Source organism: Chelmon rostratus, chromosome 2 (genome assembly GCF_017976325.1).
Source record: "Chelmon rostratus isolate fCheRos1 chromosome 2, fCheRos1.pri, whole genome shotgun sequence".
NCBI lineage: Eukaryota > Metazoa > Chordata > Actinopteri > Chaetodontiformes > Chaetodontidae > Chelmon > Chelmon rostratus.
Genome location: NC_055659.1, coordinates 340,622 through 358,378, shown reverse-complemented (window position 1 = coordinate 358,378; position 17,757 = coordinate 340,622). Strand labels below are relative to the sequence as shown.

Genomic DNA, 17,757 nt, shown 5'->3' with positions numbered 1-17,757 from the left:
TTCCAGATTGACCGACGAGCCTCGTTACTACCGTGTTTTGATCTCGCGGTAGTTCGTTATCGCGATAACAGCTGAACTCCCTGCATGCGCCATTGAAAGCACGGAGCCGCGTCTTAAGGGCAACGACCGAAAAGCGACCGTTAACCGGACAGAGCGACAGTCTGCTGGTTATTACCCCCGAGCCGCTGTATATTCAGGTAAACCTCCACCCTGACCCTCGGTAACAACCACTGACTCGGTGTTCAGCGGGTGAAACACCTACTGGGCTCCGGATAACATTAGCCGCTCTGAGCTAACGTTAGCAGGTGGCCGTGGAAATCTCAGGCGCACTTCACCTGAGATCAAACGGGCTGACGTCACAGCACCAGGACGACACACCGGGCACACGTTAACGGGAGCTTAACGATGACTGCCCGGTGCTTGTTAGCGGGACGCTGAGCGGTGTGTTTAGCTAAGTGGCTAACCGCTAATGTAACCTTCGAGCTGCAGCCTGGTGCTGCGTTAACCGTCAGCTTTCAACACTCCAGACTGCTGGGAACTTTGGAACTGTTTCATGAATTAAACTGGTTTCAATGTCCTTCATCCTCTGGGCTGCTGAGGGTTGAGGAGCGAGACCACAGACGTCAACTCTACTTAATTAGTTTACCAAAGATGCCACACACGGCAGATTTGTGTTTCCGCTACTGTAACAAACGTTAAAGAATGACGGAAAAGTCAGTGCTTCGAGATGAATTGGTCCTGGTCTGACTGTGGACGGGATCAGGTATCAGTGCCAGAAGTCTGCACATCCCGTCAGATCCCTCTGCAGGCTACCTGTGGCTGGCAGATCATGGATTTGTGAAACTCTTCACTTCTTTCCTCATACTTTGAAGTGGAGGTTTGCTGTTTGTGTCTTGGATGAAACTCTAAGTCAGTAATGACAGTTTTTTTTGTTTTTTTTTTTAACCCAAACCACAATCTATTCCTAAACCTTGTGGTCTGTTGCAACCTGTTCACAGCACTAGCTATGTAACATACTTCATGTCATGTATGTAAGCTCCAGTCGACCAAGTCCAAGTTAACCGATCACTTTCTGTGAACAGCTGCAAACACCAGATCTGTGTGGAGTGAAGAGGAGACTGGAAACTTCCTACAAATTCATACATGAAACTAACATAACGTCTGATTTCCATCATGTTTCCCACTGTTGACAGGTTTTTAATGATATGGCCTTGTTGTGTCTCTTCTTCTGTGGTGGTTTAATGGTACAGACTGGTGACTTAGCTCCACCTGCTGTTTATCTCCATCAATGAACACATTCACACAACAGGAGTGACAGGAAACAAACTCTGTTCAGTCATGTTTTCTGGAAAATGAGTTAGTTTAGTTTTTTTTCTCTCTCTCTTCTGTGTGTGTGTGTGCGTGTGTGTAGACCAGCAGCAGTATGGCAGATGACCTGGACATCGAGGCGATGCTGGAGGCGCCATACAGGAAGGTGAGAGTCAGTCTTTGTTCTTTGTTAAGCAGATTCTCAGCCAGACTCTACTGCTCCTCACACAGACGCTGTTAACTGATCCACATTCATATAAAACCAGATCAGGACAGACATGTAGACCTGAATGGGGTGCACTCGGGTCCACTCTGTGGACTGCAGAGTTTCACGGTCTCTTATTTAATGAGTGAGTGACTGAATCTTCTGATTCCACAAAACCACATCTGCACAGGTAAGATGTAGTGTGGACCATGAACACGTCATTTGTTAAACTGCAGCCGTCCAACAGAAAGACATTAATCCACCTGAATGTGTTCAGGTGTTTGTGTTGACCACCTAAATATAATAAAATGGTTGTAAATAAGGACACACATCAGAATACAGCTGCTGTGAGAGCAGAATCCAGTAAATCCAGTTTAGATAAATGAGATCAATGTGTAGATCTGTGGTCATTTGAATTTACAGTTCTTTAAGTCTTGTCCAGGATTTCTCCATCAGATTCCACAATATTTGATGAAATTAGTCAGTCAGTTTAGTTTGTTTTAGTTTAGTCAATTAGTAAAAGTTGTTTTTAAAGTAAAAGCATCAAACATGAATCAGACATGATGATTTAATGCTTTTATTTTTCAAAAGACAGACCAAAATCAGCCTGGTTGGTGGGGACAGGAAATGTCCTCCAGGACTGTCCTCTCACTCACCACAGCCAATCAGCATCTCTCCTTCTCTGCTGCTTTTATTATTTCACCTGCAGTTATGAAACAGTCGAAACAAACATTGGAGAGACTTCAGAGTTCAAAGGTCAAAGACTCATCATTAGACTGAACTCTGTGAAGTGAAGGAGGCGGGACAGTCCATGACAGGAAGTGCCTGCGTCTCAGCTCGCACATAGAAATGAAGATGAACTGCTTTCTGACTGCCCCATCGGACTCAGTCAGAAGAGCCGTGATGCAGATCAGCTCTCCTAAGTTTCAACGTCGGCATAGTAAAATAAGTCAGTGTCTGTACTGAGAAAACACAAGACTTTTTTCAGTTTATTAAGGGAAATTCAACATGCTTGAAGCATTCTGCATGATCTAAAATGTGTGATAAAGAAACACAATGAAAGGCACAAACATGGCCAGTAAGTATGTGAACGTTTCGAGCCACACAAGAACATGAGCACAAGCTGCATTCTGGGCACTAAAGCTAGGGGGCACTAAAGCTAGGGGGCACTAAAGTGAGTAAGAACAAGAGAGGGCAGAGTCCGTCTGTTTGCATTCACTTCTGCTCAAAACACAAGTTTGATGATGCTCAGAGTGAACATCTCAGTTATGAAGAAGCGTATGCAGAGGCATGTTCGTCACACTTTGCCTCCTCTTCATCTAAACAGCACTGCCATAGAAAATATCCTGTAGTCATGGAAACACTCTGACTCTGTCTTGCCCTCTTGAGGACTGACGTGATTCAGTAAGATCACATGTTGAGAATGTCGGCCAGTGTTCTTGCCGGCTGGAACAGGTGTTTTCATTTGCGTTCACATCCTTGTGTGGATCATGTTTGTGTCTGGAGATGAAGACGACAGTTTGTGTTCTGAGGTTCAGTATCGGAGTCTGACCCGCTGGGCTCTGCTCTCATCCAGCTGGTTTGTATTTGCAGACTGCAGCTGTTTCCTGCCTCTGAGCTGCAGTGTTGAGTCTCTGAGCAGTAGAGTCGGGCTGATGATGATGATGATGGTGATGATGATGATGGTGATGATGATGATGATGATGATACCGTTCCTTCACAGACTGTCATGAATAAATGCCCATCTATCTCTCTTTGTAGACTTGCCTAACGATTTCTCACCTCTACTCCCCTGAATGCCAGTGTGATCTGTCACAAACATGAAGGTAGTAAAAAGCCCCCATCATGCATTGCTGTACTGTGGTCCCCATGGTAACATGACTGTGGTTCCCTTGATAACTGTAAACTTATCACCTGGTTTTGGCCCAGCCCCCCTCCCCCGATCAGGAATAGCTGAGGATTCTGGGAGATGAAGTGTCCGAGAGTCAGACAGGAGAGCACGGAGCAGCTGATCATGGGAAGGCAACACCTCACTGCATGGCTGCTACTAGTGTCAGAGTTAGCTGTTAGCTTAGCATAAGAGCCATTGGGCATCCCAACTGTTAGCTGGGATTCAGAATGATCAGATGACCGAGTTGAGGAGGAGCGAGGGTCTGCCACGGTCAGAGTCAGGCTTCAACAGAGACCTGGTCTGGTCTGGCCTGGCCTGGTTTAATTTGACCTCATCTGATGCGGCCTGATATTATATTAATGGTCTGATTTGGTCTGGTCTGGGAACACGCACCACATAGCTGAGTTTGACATGTTTCAGTCCACTGCATGAAAATCTGATATTTTTTCATTTGTCATCAGGTTTTAGATTTCTTTCCATCCAGGGAGCTTCCACTCCTGCCAATCACTGCTCACATGACAATCAATCAGCCAGTCAGACTGTGCAGGAGGGCTTAACACTGCCCTCCATAGATTCATCATGTAGATCACTGGTTCCAGCCACTGACTGCTGCTGTATGTGAACACTGCTCTGCTTTCACTGCAGACTTTAAACACACCTTTTCATCAGTGGCTCAAAGTGACCAGACAGCTGCTAACATGAACATCATGTTGCTCTGAAGGATGATGAGAAATCAAGAATGCTGATTGGTTTATGTTAACATCTGTTAAAAAACAAGCCTGGAGACTGGACTGCAGATCAGTTAATGTTTCTGTTATATCAGGTGGGGAAGGTCCGGGCCCGATACAACCTGTGAGGTCTGCAGTGATGAAGTGAAATAAAAGCTAAAGAGGAAACACTCAAACTGTTTAATGTGGAAGCAGCTGATGTTTCTGACAACCTGCAACTGAAACCACTGAGCTGCAAAGCAACAAGCTGCTGCTGAGAGAAGACTGACTGACCCCAACCTGGAGAACCAGCATCAACACCACCACCAACCACGATCATCACTACCATCTGATGCCTCACCACACAGACGCAGTTCCAGCCATCATGTGAGAGGATCGTGTGATGGATGTGTTCAGTAGTTTTGTTGGCCTTGAAGGCTGATCTAAAAATTGAAAGGACCCATGATAGGAAAACGGTTCCTAACCGTGTTTTAGTGGAACACCTGGAGGAAGAGAAATGAGCGTAAAACTGATCTGAAACATGTCAAACTGGCAGCTGTGGTCTCTGAGCCAGGTGAAGCAGTCTCTGAGCTGTAGTGCAGGGTGTGACGTTAGTTCTGGTTCTGGGCTGAGTTGAGTGACTAAGACTCCTGTCTGCTTCAGGGCCTTCAGAGGCGTCCCAGCACCTAAAACCAGCACAGCACCCACCCGGCTGAAGAAGAGCTGGACTGTGGAGTGTCTGCTACCGGAGCTCCATCCACACTGACCCCCCCACACACACACACACTGACCCCCTGGGACTGACTGACTGATCCAGACTGACCTCTGACCTGACCCACCTCTACCCCACCCCCCCATACAAGTCTGAATGACTCATTAAATTGTGTTTATATTCTCTCTTGCCCCCCCCACCCCCCTGAATGTTGCGTCTGCCTCCTCATGCTGTTCTCTGTCGACCTTAGGAGGACACCAAGAACCTGAGCCCCAATGGTCAGGAGGAACGCTCCAAGAGGTAACTGCACCTGTCTGCGTGTCCCCCTCCCTGTCTGTGGTGTGTCAGGTGTCTTCTCAGGGTGGGGGTTAGTTATGTTTGGAGATGAGCTGAAAGAATCTGATTGGATAATCTTCCTTTTGTTTAGATTAAACTCAGCACATGTTAAAAACCGGTTATCAGATCTGTGATGTTTGTCATCGCTCTTTGAGTTTAAAACAGAATTATTAAATGAACAGCAATCCTATATCAGTCTGGTCCTGATGGGTCTGGTCCTGATGGGTCTGGTCCTGATGGGTCTGGTCCTGATGAGTCTGGTCCTGATGGGTCTGGGCCTGATGGGTCTGGGCCTGATGAGTCTGGTCCTGCTGAGTCTGGGCCTGATGAGGTCCTGAGTCCTGAGATTAGTTATCAAGGAGACCAATAATCAATATTTGTAACTGATAATTTCCAGTAAAACTTAAAATCTTTGCGTCAAAATTCAGAATAACCAGTGTGAGAAAGTAACTAAGTACATTTACTCGAGTTCTGTACTAAAGTACAATTTTGAGGTACTTGTACTTTACTTGAGTATTTCCATTTCTGCTACTTTATACTCCCCTTCTTTTTTTGATAACTTTATGTACTAGTGACTTTGCAGATTTAAATGATAAATAAGAAATGATGAAGCTTTGTTTCGTGTTCCATCTTTTAGATTAAAGTTCATGAAGTCATTAAAATAAGATCTTCACTGCTGCAACGTTAAAGAGATGAGCACGTCATGAAATAAGACTTTACTTATAAAGAGGAGGAGAGGTAAAACAACAAGGAGAAACAAAATAAAGGAGGCAGCGTACATTATATACAGTATGAAATGGCACCGAGCCATATTTTTATCGTGATATTGTAAGATTCGATACATCGTCCGCCCCTATTTTCACTCTCCAAATGATAAATGAGTCATTTCCTTCCCTGTCTGCTGTACGATAGTCAGTGTTCCTGCTTTCAGAAAGAACAGCTAATTGATTAAGTTAAGCTAAGCTAATTCATTGCATGTGTGCTATAGTGAACAGCTGGTTAATTTGAAAAATTCAGATCCTGGTCAAATAACAAGGAGTACAGATGGAATTTATCTCCAGCACCCAATCAACATTTCAAATCCATACAAAGGCTAGGAAAAAGTCATTATCCGTAATATGTCCCGTTCAATGCGTCAATAACTGTTACCTACTAATGAACGCTGCTCCAAAAAATAAAGAGAACAATAAACAGCACAGTGTAACATCACACCTCTGTGACATCAGACTGTCCACTTAGGAAGAAACACTGACTGACAATCAGTCTCACATGATGTTCAGCAAATGGAATCAACAACAGGTAGAAATTATAGGCAATTAGCAAGCCACCCCCAATAAAGGAGTGGTTCTGCAGGAGGTTCCTGTGCTTTCTGGCTGATGTTTTGGTCACTTTTGAATGCTGGCGGTGTTTTCACTCTAGTGGTAGCATGAGACGGAGTCTACAACCCCCACAAGTGGCTCAGGTAGTGCAGCTCATCCAGGACGGCACATCAGTCAAGCTGTGGCAAGAAGGTTTGTTGTGTCTGTCAGCGCAGTGTCCAGAGCATGGAGGGGCTACCAGGAGACAGGCCAGTACATCAGGACACGTGGAGGAGGCCGTAGGAGGGCAACAACCCAGCAGCAGGACCGCTACCTCCGCCTTGAGCAAGGAAGAGCAGGAGGAACCCTGAGCCACTTGTGGGGGTTGTAGACTCCGTCTCATGCTACCACCAGAGTGAAAGCACCGCCAGCATTCAAAAGTGACCAAAACATCAGCCAGAAAGCACAGGAACCACCTGCAGAACCACTCCTCAATTGGGGGTGTCTTGCTAATTGCCTATAATTTGTTGTTGTCTATTCAATTTGCTGAACCTCATGTGAGACTGATTGTCCATCAGTGTTGCTTCAGTTTGGACAGTCTGATGTCACAGAGGTGTGATGTTACGTTGTGTTGTTTATTGTTCTCTTTATTTCTTTGAGCAGTGTACATTACTCTGAAATGGTTTCGTTCTGCTTTTTCACTCTTGGTACTTTCTTCTAAGTTGTGCATCAGATCCAGATGTTAACACCTGGAAATAAAAGCTGAAATGTTGACCTCTTGTCTCACATTCATCTTTCGATGTCAAACCCAAATGTTTTCAGTCTACAGCAAAAAAGAAAGGAACTGGCGTCACTGTTCCACTTCACACTGACCTCAGACCAGCTACTCACAGCCAATCACAGATTGAGTTGTTATTTAAAGCAATCCATTGATCAATTATTTTAATTAATTTCAATGATTTTTGATTCCTGAATCTTCTGTTTTTGTTGATGTTGCATCTCTTCTTTCCCCGTTAACGATCGTTTCATTTGATCCTGAACGGTGAAGCTCTAAAGTCTATGTCAGCGTGAGCTCTCTCTCATTCATGGTTAAGATACTGATGATGGTTGACATGTGATAAAATGGTGATACAGGTGATAGTGATGAGACGCAGTGAACTCCTCCTCCTCCCCCACCACCGGTCTGATGAAGGTGGAGCAGACAGACGATGTTTCAGGTGAATTGATGAGATTTCTGAGACAGAAGCAGCGAACTCACAGCTTCAGAAATGTGATGGAAAGACGGCGTCGCTGTCTGTTTCAGAATCTACCAAAGCTGCCCCCCACTAAAGATTTTCCTTGTCGACTAGTAGTCGTTAGTTCAAGACATTAGTATGTATATCAGTTTAATTATTTACTTTTTTAATTTTAAGAATATTATAAATTAACAGTAACAGACTCACGGTCCACTCTGGACTCTTCTCATGGATTTGGTCGGTTTGGTCGACTAATTATCGATCTGAGCTCCGATCATGTCAGATCACATCCCAGCTGCTGAGTGTGTGATGTCCTGAACAGCGGTTACTAAGTAACCATCGTGCAGCACGAGGAGGCCTGTGAGTACACGTCTCCGCAGTTTGAGCGGAGGCGGGCCGCGGTTTCGGGGCGCGTTCTGATTGGCCGCCGTGTGTCCGCAGGAAGAAGCGCAGCCGCAGCCGCGACAGGAAGCGCAGCAGGAGTCGAGACAGGAAGAAGAGCCGGAGTCGGGAGCGTAAAGGCAGCCGCAGCAGGGACAAACGACGAAGTCGCAGCAGAGAGCGTCGCAGCAGCAGAGAGAGGGGGGGCCGCTACAGAGACCACCACAAGCAGTGAGTCGCTCTGCCCAGTGTCTGTGGACTTCCTGTTTACACAGGAAGTGATGTCTCATTGTGTAGTTTGACATCTGCTGTGTGTTCTGAGCTTCACCTGCATTTGATCAAAAAGGCGACAAGTTTTATAATCTGACATTCAGCTAAAGCACTGAAGCACCTCTGAAACATCTGATCATCATTAAACCTTCGCATGTCTGTATGAGATCCACTAAATCTGAGAAACATCAGTCCAGCTTTTCATCACGGGGGTCACTGTTGATAAATCCATTTCCAGACCAACAAATCAGAAATCAGAAGTGAGCAGTGAGCTAGCAGAGCTAGCAGTGAGCTAGCAGAGCTAGCAGTGAGCCAGTTAGCCTCCGTAGCCAGTTTTGTTCCAAAGATGCTCTCTTGGATCTGATAATTGTGAAAAGTTTCCTGATCATAAACATGAACACCTGAACGTGAACATCAAGATAACAAGTGAACATGGGGGTGTTGAGTTTGTGTTCACTGGGAGCTAAGCTAAATATTGCCTGCAGCAGAAACTTCTGACTGGCGTCCTGTTTGTGTTTCAGCCGTCGGCGGTCAAAAAGTAAGAGTCCAATCAGGAAGGAGAAGAGTCCCGTCAGGTGAGAGAGTTTATGACCGAATGTTTCTGACGACACGGAGAGCTGAAGGCTGACACTCGTCTGTCCGTCCGCAGACAGCCGATAGATAACCTGACTCCAGAGGAGCGTGATGCTCGGACCGTGTTCTGTATGCAGCTGGCAGCCAGGATTCGACCTCGAGACCTGGAGGAGTTCTTCTCTGCTGTGGGGAAGGTAAACACTGATCCAGGGTCTGCGGACCACAGGCGTCGGTCCTGGTCCACCCTGATACCAAACAGTTTGGTGTGACTCGTGTGTCACCTGACGCTGCTGCCGGTTAGTGTCCGCTCATCTTCAGTCTATAAAATATGAGTGCCATGACATCACAGACCAACAGACCAAAATGATCATGAACTGTCTCATGAGGCCGAAGCAGGAAGTCCTCACAGAGAAGCTGGATCTTTGTTATGTTTCCCTCAAATACCACTTCAATCATGTATCTGTCATCTAAAGAGTTTAAAGCTGCAACGATTGATCGTTGTGACTGTTTCCTGTTCTTCGCTCCTGTGACAGTAAACTGAATGTCTTTGGACATTTTATTGGCCAAACAACTAACTGATAAACTGAGAACGTTAGAAAGCGTCAGTCCACGTAGAGCGGAGTGAGCCGATTGGTTCGTTACCCACACTGAGTCAGCTGAGATCAGTTCTGTGGTGACGAGGCGTGACCTCACAGCGACAGAACGTGTGGTCCTCTGCAGGTCCGCGACGTGAGGATGATCTCTGACAGGAACTCCCGCAGGTCAAAGGGCATCGCCTACATCGAGTTTGTGGAGGCAAACTCAGTCCCTCTGGCCATCGGGCTGACAGGGCAAAGGCTGCTGGGAGTTCCCATCATCGTCCAGGCCTCACAGGTACACACACAGATGTACACACATATACACACAGTACACACAGGTACACTCACACAGACACAGGTACACACACACAGGTACACACACACAGGAACAGGTACACGCACACAGACACAGGTACACACATACAGGATCAGGTACACACACGGGTACGTACACACACACAGGAACAGGTACACACACACAGAAACAGGTACACACACACAGGTAGACACATACAGGAACAGGTACACAGACACAGGTACACACACACAGGTAGACACATACAGGAACAGGTACACACACACACCCACAGGAACAGGTACACAGACACAGGTACACACATACAGGATCAGGTACACACACGGGTACGTACACACACACAGGAACAGGTACACACACACAGAAACAGGTACACACACACAGACACAGGTACACACATACAGGATCAGGTACACACACGGGTACGTACACACACACAGGAACAGGTACACATACACACACTCATAAACACACAGAAGTACCTGAATGCTGATTTGTTTTGTGTGTGTGTGTCCGTGTGTCTCTCTCGCTCTCTGTCTCTGTCTCTCTCTCTCTCTCTGTCTGTCTGTCTGTCTCTCTCTGTCTCTGTCTGTCTGTCTCTCTCTCTCTGTCTCTGTCTCTCTCTCTCTGTCTCTCTATCTCTCTCTCTGTCTCTCTCTCTCTGTGTCTGGCTCTCTGTTTCTGTCTCTCTCTCTCTGTGTCTGTCTCTCTGTCTCTCTCTGTCCGTCTGTCTCTGTCTCTCTGTCTCTGTCTCTGTCTCTCTGTCTGTCTGTCTCTGTCTCTATGTCCATCTGTCTCTGTCTCTCTGTCCGTCTGTCTCTCTGTCTCTGTCTCTGTCTCTCTCTCTCTGTCTCTCTCTCTCTCTGTCTCTGTCTGTCTGTCTCTGTCTCTCTGTCTGTCTCTGTCTCTCTCTCTCTCTGTCCCTGTCTCTCTGTCCGTCTGTCTCTGTCTCTCTGTCTCTCTCTCTCTCTGTCTGTCTCTGTCTCTCTGTCTCTCTGTCTGTCTCTGTCTCTCTCTCTCTGTCTCTGTCTCTCTGTCCGTCTGTGTGCAGGCAGAGAAGAACCGAGCAGCAGCAGCAGCTAACAACCTGCAGAAGGGGACATCAGGACCGATGAGGTTGTACGTCGGCTCTCTGCACTTCAACATCACAGAGGAGATGCTGAGAGGAATCTTTGAGCCGTTTGGACGGGTCAGACGCACTTTGATCTTTATTTATGACACATCATTGATCTGTTGATTTAAGTGGCTTTCACCATATGAATCTGTAAAGTAGCTGAAGTTATTAATAACTAGTCCAGGATGTTTGTACCGCTGTACATGTTAATATGTGTGGAGGAATGAAGCGGTGTGTGTGACACTGGTTGTGTGTGTGGTCTCACAGATTGAGAGCATCCAGCTGATGATGGACAGTGAGACGGGACGCTCTAAAGGCTACGGCTTCATCACCGTGAGTTCTTCGTCTTCATCGGTGTCAGGATTCATTGAAGAAGTCATCTTCTAATTTTTACTGCGTTCTCGTGTTTCAGTCTTTAAAATATCACAATAATGTCAGAAAACCGACGGTTTCAGTTTGTCAGAGGGCAGCACGACGTATTCAGAACAGATTCTGGACGACTCGCTGGTTCATTTAAATATTAGACAGAAAACGTTCTGCTTTGTTTCCACTGCTGCTGCTGTCTTTACTGTTACTGACACTTCACCTGAGAGGCTGCGACACACCTGTCTGTCTGTCTGACTGACCTGTCTGTCTGTGTCACCTGTCTGTCTGTCTGTCTGTCTGTCTGACCTGTCTGGCTGTCTGTCTGTCTGACTGTCTGTCTGTCTGACTGACTGTCTGTCTGTGTCACCTGTCCGTCTGTCTGTGTGACTGACTGTCTGACCTGTCTGTCTGACTCTCTGACCTGTCTGTCTGACTGTCTGTCTGTCTGACTGACTGACCTGTCTCTCTGTCTGTCTGACTGTCTGTCTCTCTGACTCTCTGACCTGTCTGTGCCTGACCTGTCTGACTGACCTGTCTGTCTGTCTTTCTGTCTGACCTGTCTTTATGTCTCACCTGTCTGTCTGACTCTCTGACCTGTCTGTCTCTCTGACCTGTCTGTCTGTCTTTCTGTCTGACCTGTCTGTCTCTCTGACCTGTCTGTCTGTCTGTCTGTCTGACCTGTCTGTCTCTCTGACTCTCTGACCTGTCTGTCTCTCTGACCTGTCTGTCTCTCTGTCTCTCTGACCTGTCTGTCTGTCTCTCTGACCTGTCTGTCTGACCTGTCTGACTCTCTGACCTGTCTGTCTCTCTGACCTGTCTGTCTGTCTCTCTGACTCTCTGACCTGTCTGTCTCTCTGACCTGTCTGTCTGACCTGTTTGTCTCTCTGACTCTCTGACCTGTCTGTCTCTCTGACCTGTCTGTCTGTCTTTCTGACTCTCTGACCTGTCTTTCTGATCTGTCTGTCTCTCTGACTCTCTGACCTGTCTGTCTCTCTGACTCTCTGACCTGTCTGACTGTCTGTGTCTGACCTGTCTGTCTCTCTGACTCTCTGACCCGTCTGTCTGTCTTTCTGTCTGACCTGTCTGTCTTTCTGTCTGACCTGTCTGTCTCTCTGACCTGTCTGTCTCTCTGACTCTCTGACCTGTCTGTCTCTCTGACTCTCTGACCTGTCTGACTCTCTGACCTGTCTGACTGTCTGTGTCTGACCTGTCTGTCTCTCTGACTCTCTGACCTGTCTGTCTGTCTTTCTGTCTGACCTGTCTGTCTGACCTGTCTGTCTGTCTCTCTGACCTGTCTGCCTGTCTCTCTGACTCTCTGACCTGTCTGTCTGTCTTTCTGTCTGACCTGTCTCTCTGACCTGTCTGTCTGTCTCTCTGACCTGTCTGTCTCTCTGACTCTCTGACCTGTCTCTGTCTCTCTGACTCTCTGACCTGTCTGTCTGACCTGTCTGTCTCTCTGACCTGTCTGTCTCTCTGTCTCTCTGACCTGTCTCTCTGACTCTCTGACCTGTCTGTCTCTCTGACCTGTCTGTCTGACCTGTCTGTCTCTCTGACCTGTCTGTGTCTCTGTCTCTCTGACTCTCTGACCTGTCTGTCTCTCTGACTCTCTGACCTGTCTGTCTCTCTGACTGACCTGTCTGTCTGTCTTTCTGTCTGACCTGTCTTTATGTCTCACCTGTCTGTCTGACTCTCTGACCTGTCTGTCTCTCTGACTCTCTGACCTGTCTGTCTGTATGTCTCACCTATCTGACCTGTCTGTCTGACTCACTCTTTGACCTGTCTGTCTGTCTCTCTGACCTGTCTCTGTCTCTCTGACTCTCTGACCTGTCTGTCTGACCTGTCTGTCTCTCTGACCTGTCTGTCTTTCTCGCTGTCTCTCTGACCTGTCTGTCTGTCTCTCTGACCTGTCTGTCTCTCTGACCTGTCTGTCTGACCTGTCTGTCTCTCTGACTCTCTGACCTGTCTGTCTGTCTTTCTGACTCTCTGACCTGTCTGTCTGATCTGTCTGTCTCTCTGACTTTCTGACCTGTCTGTCTCTCTGACTCTCTGACCTGTCTGACTGTCTGTGTCTGACCTGTCTGTCTCTCTGACTCTCTGACCTGTCTGTCTTTCTGTCTGACCTGTCTGTCTTTCTGTCTGACCTGTCTGTCTCTCTGACCTGTCTGTCTGTCTCTCTGACTCTCTGACTCTCTGACCTGTCTGACTCTCTGACCTGTCTGACTGTCTGTGTCTGACCTGTCTGTCTCTCTGACTCTCTGACCTGTCTGTCTGTCTTTCTGTCTGACCTGTCTGTCTGACCTGTCTGTCTGTCTCTCTGACCTGTCTGCCTGTCTCTCTGACCTGTCTGTCTCTCTGACTCTCTGACCTGTCTGTCGGTCTTTCTGTCTGACCTGTCTGTCTGACCTGTCTGTCTGTCTCTCTGACCTGTCTGCCTGTCTCTCTGACTCTCTGACCTGTCTGTCTGTCTTTCTGTCTGACCTGTCTGTCTGTCTCTCTGACCTGTCTGTCTCTCTGACTCTCTGACCTGTCTCTGTCTCTCTGACTCTCTGACCTGTCTGTCTGACCTGTCTGTCTCTCTGACCTCTCTGTCTCTCTGACCTGTCTGTCTGTCTCTCTGACTCTCTGACCTGTCTGTCTCTCTGACCTGTCTGTCTGACCTGTCTGTCTCTCTGACCTGTCTGTCTCTCTGACCTGTCTGTCTGTCTCTCTGACTCTCTGACCTGTCTGTCTGATCTGTCTGACTCTCTGACCTGTCTGTCTGTCAGTTTGCAGATGCAGAGTGTGCTAAGAAAGCTCTGGAGCAACTGAACGGCTTTGAGCTGGCAGGTCGACCCATGAAGGTGGGTCATGTGACCGAGCGGACAGACGCTTCCACGGCTTCGTCTTTCCTCGACAGCGATGAGCTCGAACGCACCGGCATCGACCTCGGAACCACCGGACGACTGCAGCTGATGGCTCGGCTGGCTGAGGGTGAGAGGGCGCTTTGTCCTGCTGTGACATCCACCTGCTGACATCCACCTGTTGACATATACAGTGTCTGCCCCCGTCCTGGTTTCTTATTTTTTTGCATATTCATCACACTTAATGTTTCAAATCATGAAACAAATTTTAATATCAGACAAAGAAAATGCAGTTTTTAAATGATGACTTCATTTATCAAACCTACCTGCCCTCTGTGAAAAAGTAATTGCACTGAAGACAGAACTCGATTGCCTGCCATGAATGTCTATCATTCATGTAGAGATGCTGATTTCAGAAACATTTGCAGTGATCTCTTCATTTTTTCCAGAGCTGTAAATAACTGTGTGTGTGTGTGTGTGTGTGTGTGTGTGTGCGTGCGTGCGTGCGTGCGTGCGTGCGTGCGTGCGTGCGTGCGTGCGTGCGTGCGTGCGTGCGTGCGTGCGTGTGTGTGTTTGCATGCGGTTCACCTGTGAGCAGGTACAGGTCTACAGATCCCTCCTGCAGCTCAGCAGGCTCTGCAGATGAGTGGAGCGATCGCTATTGGAGCCATGGCTGCTGTGTCAGGTACACACACACACAGAGTCAGCGTGTCTGTTTGCATCATAAAGCTAATGTGTAATTATGTGTAATGTAACTGGTGGGTTTAAATAAAGTTTTCGTGTGTGTGTGTGTGTGTGTGTGTGTGTGTGTGTGTGTTTCAGCTGCCATGAATCCAGCCATGAATCTCAACATGAACATGAACTCAGCAGCTCTGAATCTTCCCTCTCAGCCGCTCGCCACACACTGTTTCCAGCTGTCCAACATGTTCAACCCCAACAGGTAAACACACCTGTCAGTCTGCCTGTCTGTCTGTCTCTCTGCCTGTCTGTCTGTCTCTCTGCCTGCCTGTCTCTCTCTCTGTCTGTCTTTCTCTCTTCCTGTCTCTCTGTCTGTCTGCCTGTCTCTTTCTTACTCTGTCTGCCTTCATGTCTGTCTGTCTGCCTTCCTTCCTGTCTCTCTCTGTCTCTCTATCTGTCTGTCTTCCTGCCTGTCTGTCTGTTTCCTGTCTATCTGTAGTGTCTGTTAATGTCTGCGTCAGTGGACGTCAGCTCGTGCATGGAACGCCGTCTTTTCTGTCCATCGTGACTCGTCCAGCAGAGAGAGAGTCTGAAACAGTTAAACACTGAGAAGCTGCCGAGGTCGATTCATTGCATCCTGTTGTTGTGGTGAAGACGTGGCGTTCGCTGTTCTGCGTCAGTTTGTTTCACCTGGTCTTCTTACCTGTTCAGTGAGGAGCCTCGTGGTTGGGAGGTGGATATCCAGCATGATGTCATCGAGGAATGTAACAAGCACGGAGGAGTCCTTCACATCTACGTGGACAAGAACTCCGCTGAGGTACGCACCAGCTCCCACCTGTGAACCAGACACCTGTCCAGCTGCAGGTGTCTCAGCTCCACCCGGCAGGTAAACCAGGAGACGCGAGGACGTCGAGGTCCGGTCCGTCCTGTATCGATGCATCAGTGAGACAGAATGTGGCTAAAATCTGTTTAATACAGAAATAGTTTGTCTTTTGAAGTCGTCAGATTATCTTGAACATGTCAATCAATCTGGTTCAACCAATACTAATCATTTAAAATGATTTTCGATGTCACCTGATCGTTATGTGATGATCCTGCTGCTTCAGTGTGTCTCTTCACTTTAACTCAACAAACTGAAACTGAAACAAGCTGAAGCCTCTCAGCAAACACCTGCAGGAGTTTTCAGGTGTCAGAGCAGCTTCAGGTTCCTGCAGAGTCGGAACACGCTCAGTGTTTCCTCTTCAGCTGCTGGAGCTCCAGCTTCAGCTCTGAGAGCTTCATGTCCACCATGAAGATCAGATCACAGACACTCACTGTCACTGAGTTTTTCCTTCATCTCTGTGAATTATTACTCAACTGTTTTATGTTTTCTTCATCGCTGAAATTAAATTATTGCTGTTGAGGTTTTTGTGTTCATGAATTGCCTCGTGGCCTGTGTTCGGCCCGGTGGCCAGACGTTTCCCGCCCCTGTCACATACCATCTACATTTCACGTTGACCCCTGACCTCGCTTGTTTCAGGGAAATGTCTACGTCAAGTGTCCGTCCATCCCTGCTGCCATGGCCGCCGTCAACACTCTGCACGGAAGATACTTTGCGGGTAAGACTTCCTGTCACATGATACTTGTACTCTGTGCTGTGGACCAATCAGAGAGCAGCTCTGATGTCTCTCCTGTTGTTTCAGGTAAGATGATCACGGCGGCGTACGTCCCTCTGCCCACCTACCACAACCTCTTCCCAGAGTCCGCCACTGCCACACAACTGCTGGCCCCGCCCCCGCGACGATGACTCACAACACTGCCCTCTGATTGGACACTGGACCTTAGACAGCCCACCCCTGTTTTATATCCTCCTCACCTATTGGTTGACACAGAAGAGTCAGTTTCATTTCTGTTTATCAGGTTTGAGGATGCTCATGCCTTCCTAGGATGGCCAAGGTATGACCCGCCCTACTCTTCCTCTGATTGGCTAGTACTTGCCATCGTTTCATGTGTTAGATTGGTTTTGGCGTGGGGCGTGATGATTGGTGAGTGTTTTGGAAAGGATGTCAGAGGCAGAGTAGGGCAGGTCATGCCTTGGCCATCCTAGGAGAAGACATAGGGACGCTGATTGTTTTACTTCCTGTTTGGTTTTGTTAATTCTCATTAGCGTTTCTGGGCGTGGCCTCCACCCAGTTCCACCTGTTTAGAGGATCGTCCCATGATTGAGCTCTGTGAGCTGTGAGGAGGCTGGCTGATGAAGGTGCTGTCAGCTGATTGTTGTTTTGAAGCCATTTGGTATTAAATGTTTTCTAATCAAGAATTTTGATTTTGTAAAATCCTTGATTAAATTTTATTTTGAAGTCGCTGAGCGCTGCTGTGTCTTCTTCTGCAGACAGGAAGTGTCAGGTAGCGTGTTCACTTAGAATACTGGGCTCTGATTGGCTGGATGGAGTGGGATTACTCTGAATAACAAGATACATGTGGGCAGGTGTTCAGATCTCAGCACTAGCCGCTGAAGTAGCAATCAGACAAATTTAATTTCATGTTTCATGTTCGTATTAACGTCCAGATCAACTTTTCAACTAATTTGTTACAGCAGAAAGTTTTAAAATGCTTGACAATAAGATAAGGTTGGAACAGTCTGGACCTGGTGTCCATTTTTATTAATGAGCCGGACCCAAAGCTTCAGTTTCAAACAATACGGAAACCACAAAGGAAGATTTAAATGTTCACAAAGCGTCTTTGTTATTATTATGACAATAAAAAATGGTTCACATCAAGGAGACGTAGTCTATGTCACACGTGCTCGTATCATGAACCATTCATAAAATCCTTTAATAAAAAGATCAGAAATCAGAATCATTCAGCAAATCGTGGCCTTGAAATCATACAACAGGAACAGTGTTTGGCTCACACAGGGTCATGTGACAGCAGGTGAGGACACCGTCCTCCACAGCTCCACTTCTTCAG

The 17,757-nt window shown here is 47.3% G+C and overlaps 1 protein-coding gene across 2 annotated transcripts; it reads left to right on the top strand.

Moving 5' to 3' along the window:
* Positions 1–49: 49 nt before the first annotated feature.
* Positions 50–17,150, top strand: rbm39a (RNA binding motif protein 39a). Of its 2 annotated transcripts, XM_041948997.1 has the most exons (16): positions 119–197; positions 1,412–1,474; positions 3,275–3,339; positions 5,074–5,123; positions 8,134–8,304; positions 8,865–8,918; positions 8,993–9,110; positions 9,637–9,789; positions 10,862–10,999; positions 11,192–11,257; positions 14,056–14,260; positions 14,729–14,815; positions 14,953–15,070; positions 15,520–15,625; positions 16,328–16,406; positions 16,491–17,150. In XM_041948997.1, exons 3-16 carry the CDS (start codon positions 3,334–3,336, stop codon positions 16,592–16,594), a joined length of 1,455 nt encoding a protein of 484 aa, XP_041804931.1. In that variant the 5' UTR covers positions 119–197; positions 1,412–1,474; positions 3,275–3,333; the 3' UTR covers positions 16,595–17,150. The 2 variants fall into 2 exon arrangements, with proteins under 2 accessions (XP_041804923.1, XP_041804931.1); XM_041948989.1 differs by lacking the exon at positions 3,275–3,339 and having other exon boundaries at positions 50–197.
* The last annotated feature ends 607 nt before the right edge of the window (positions 17,151–17,757 follow it).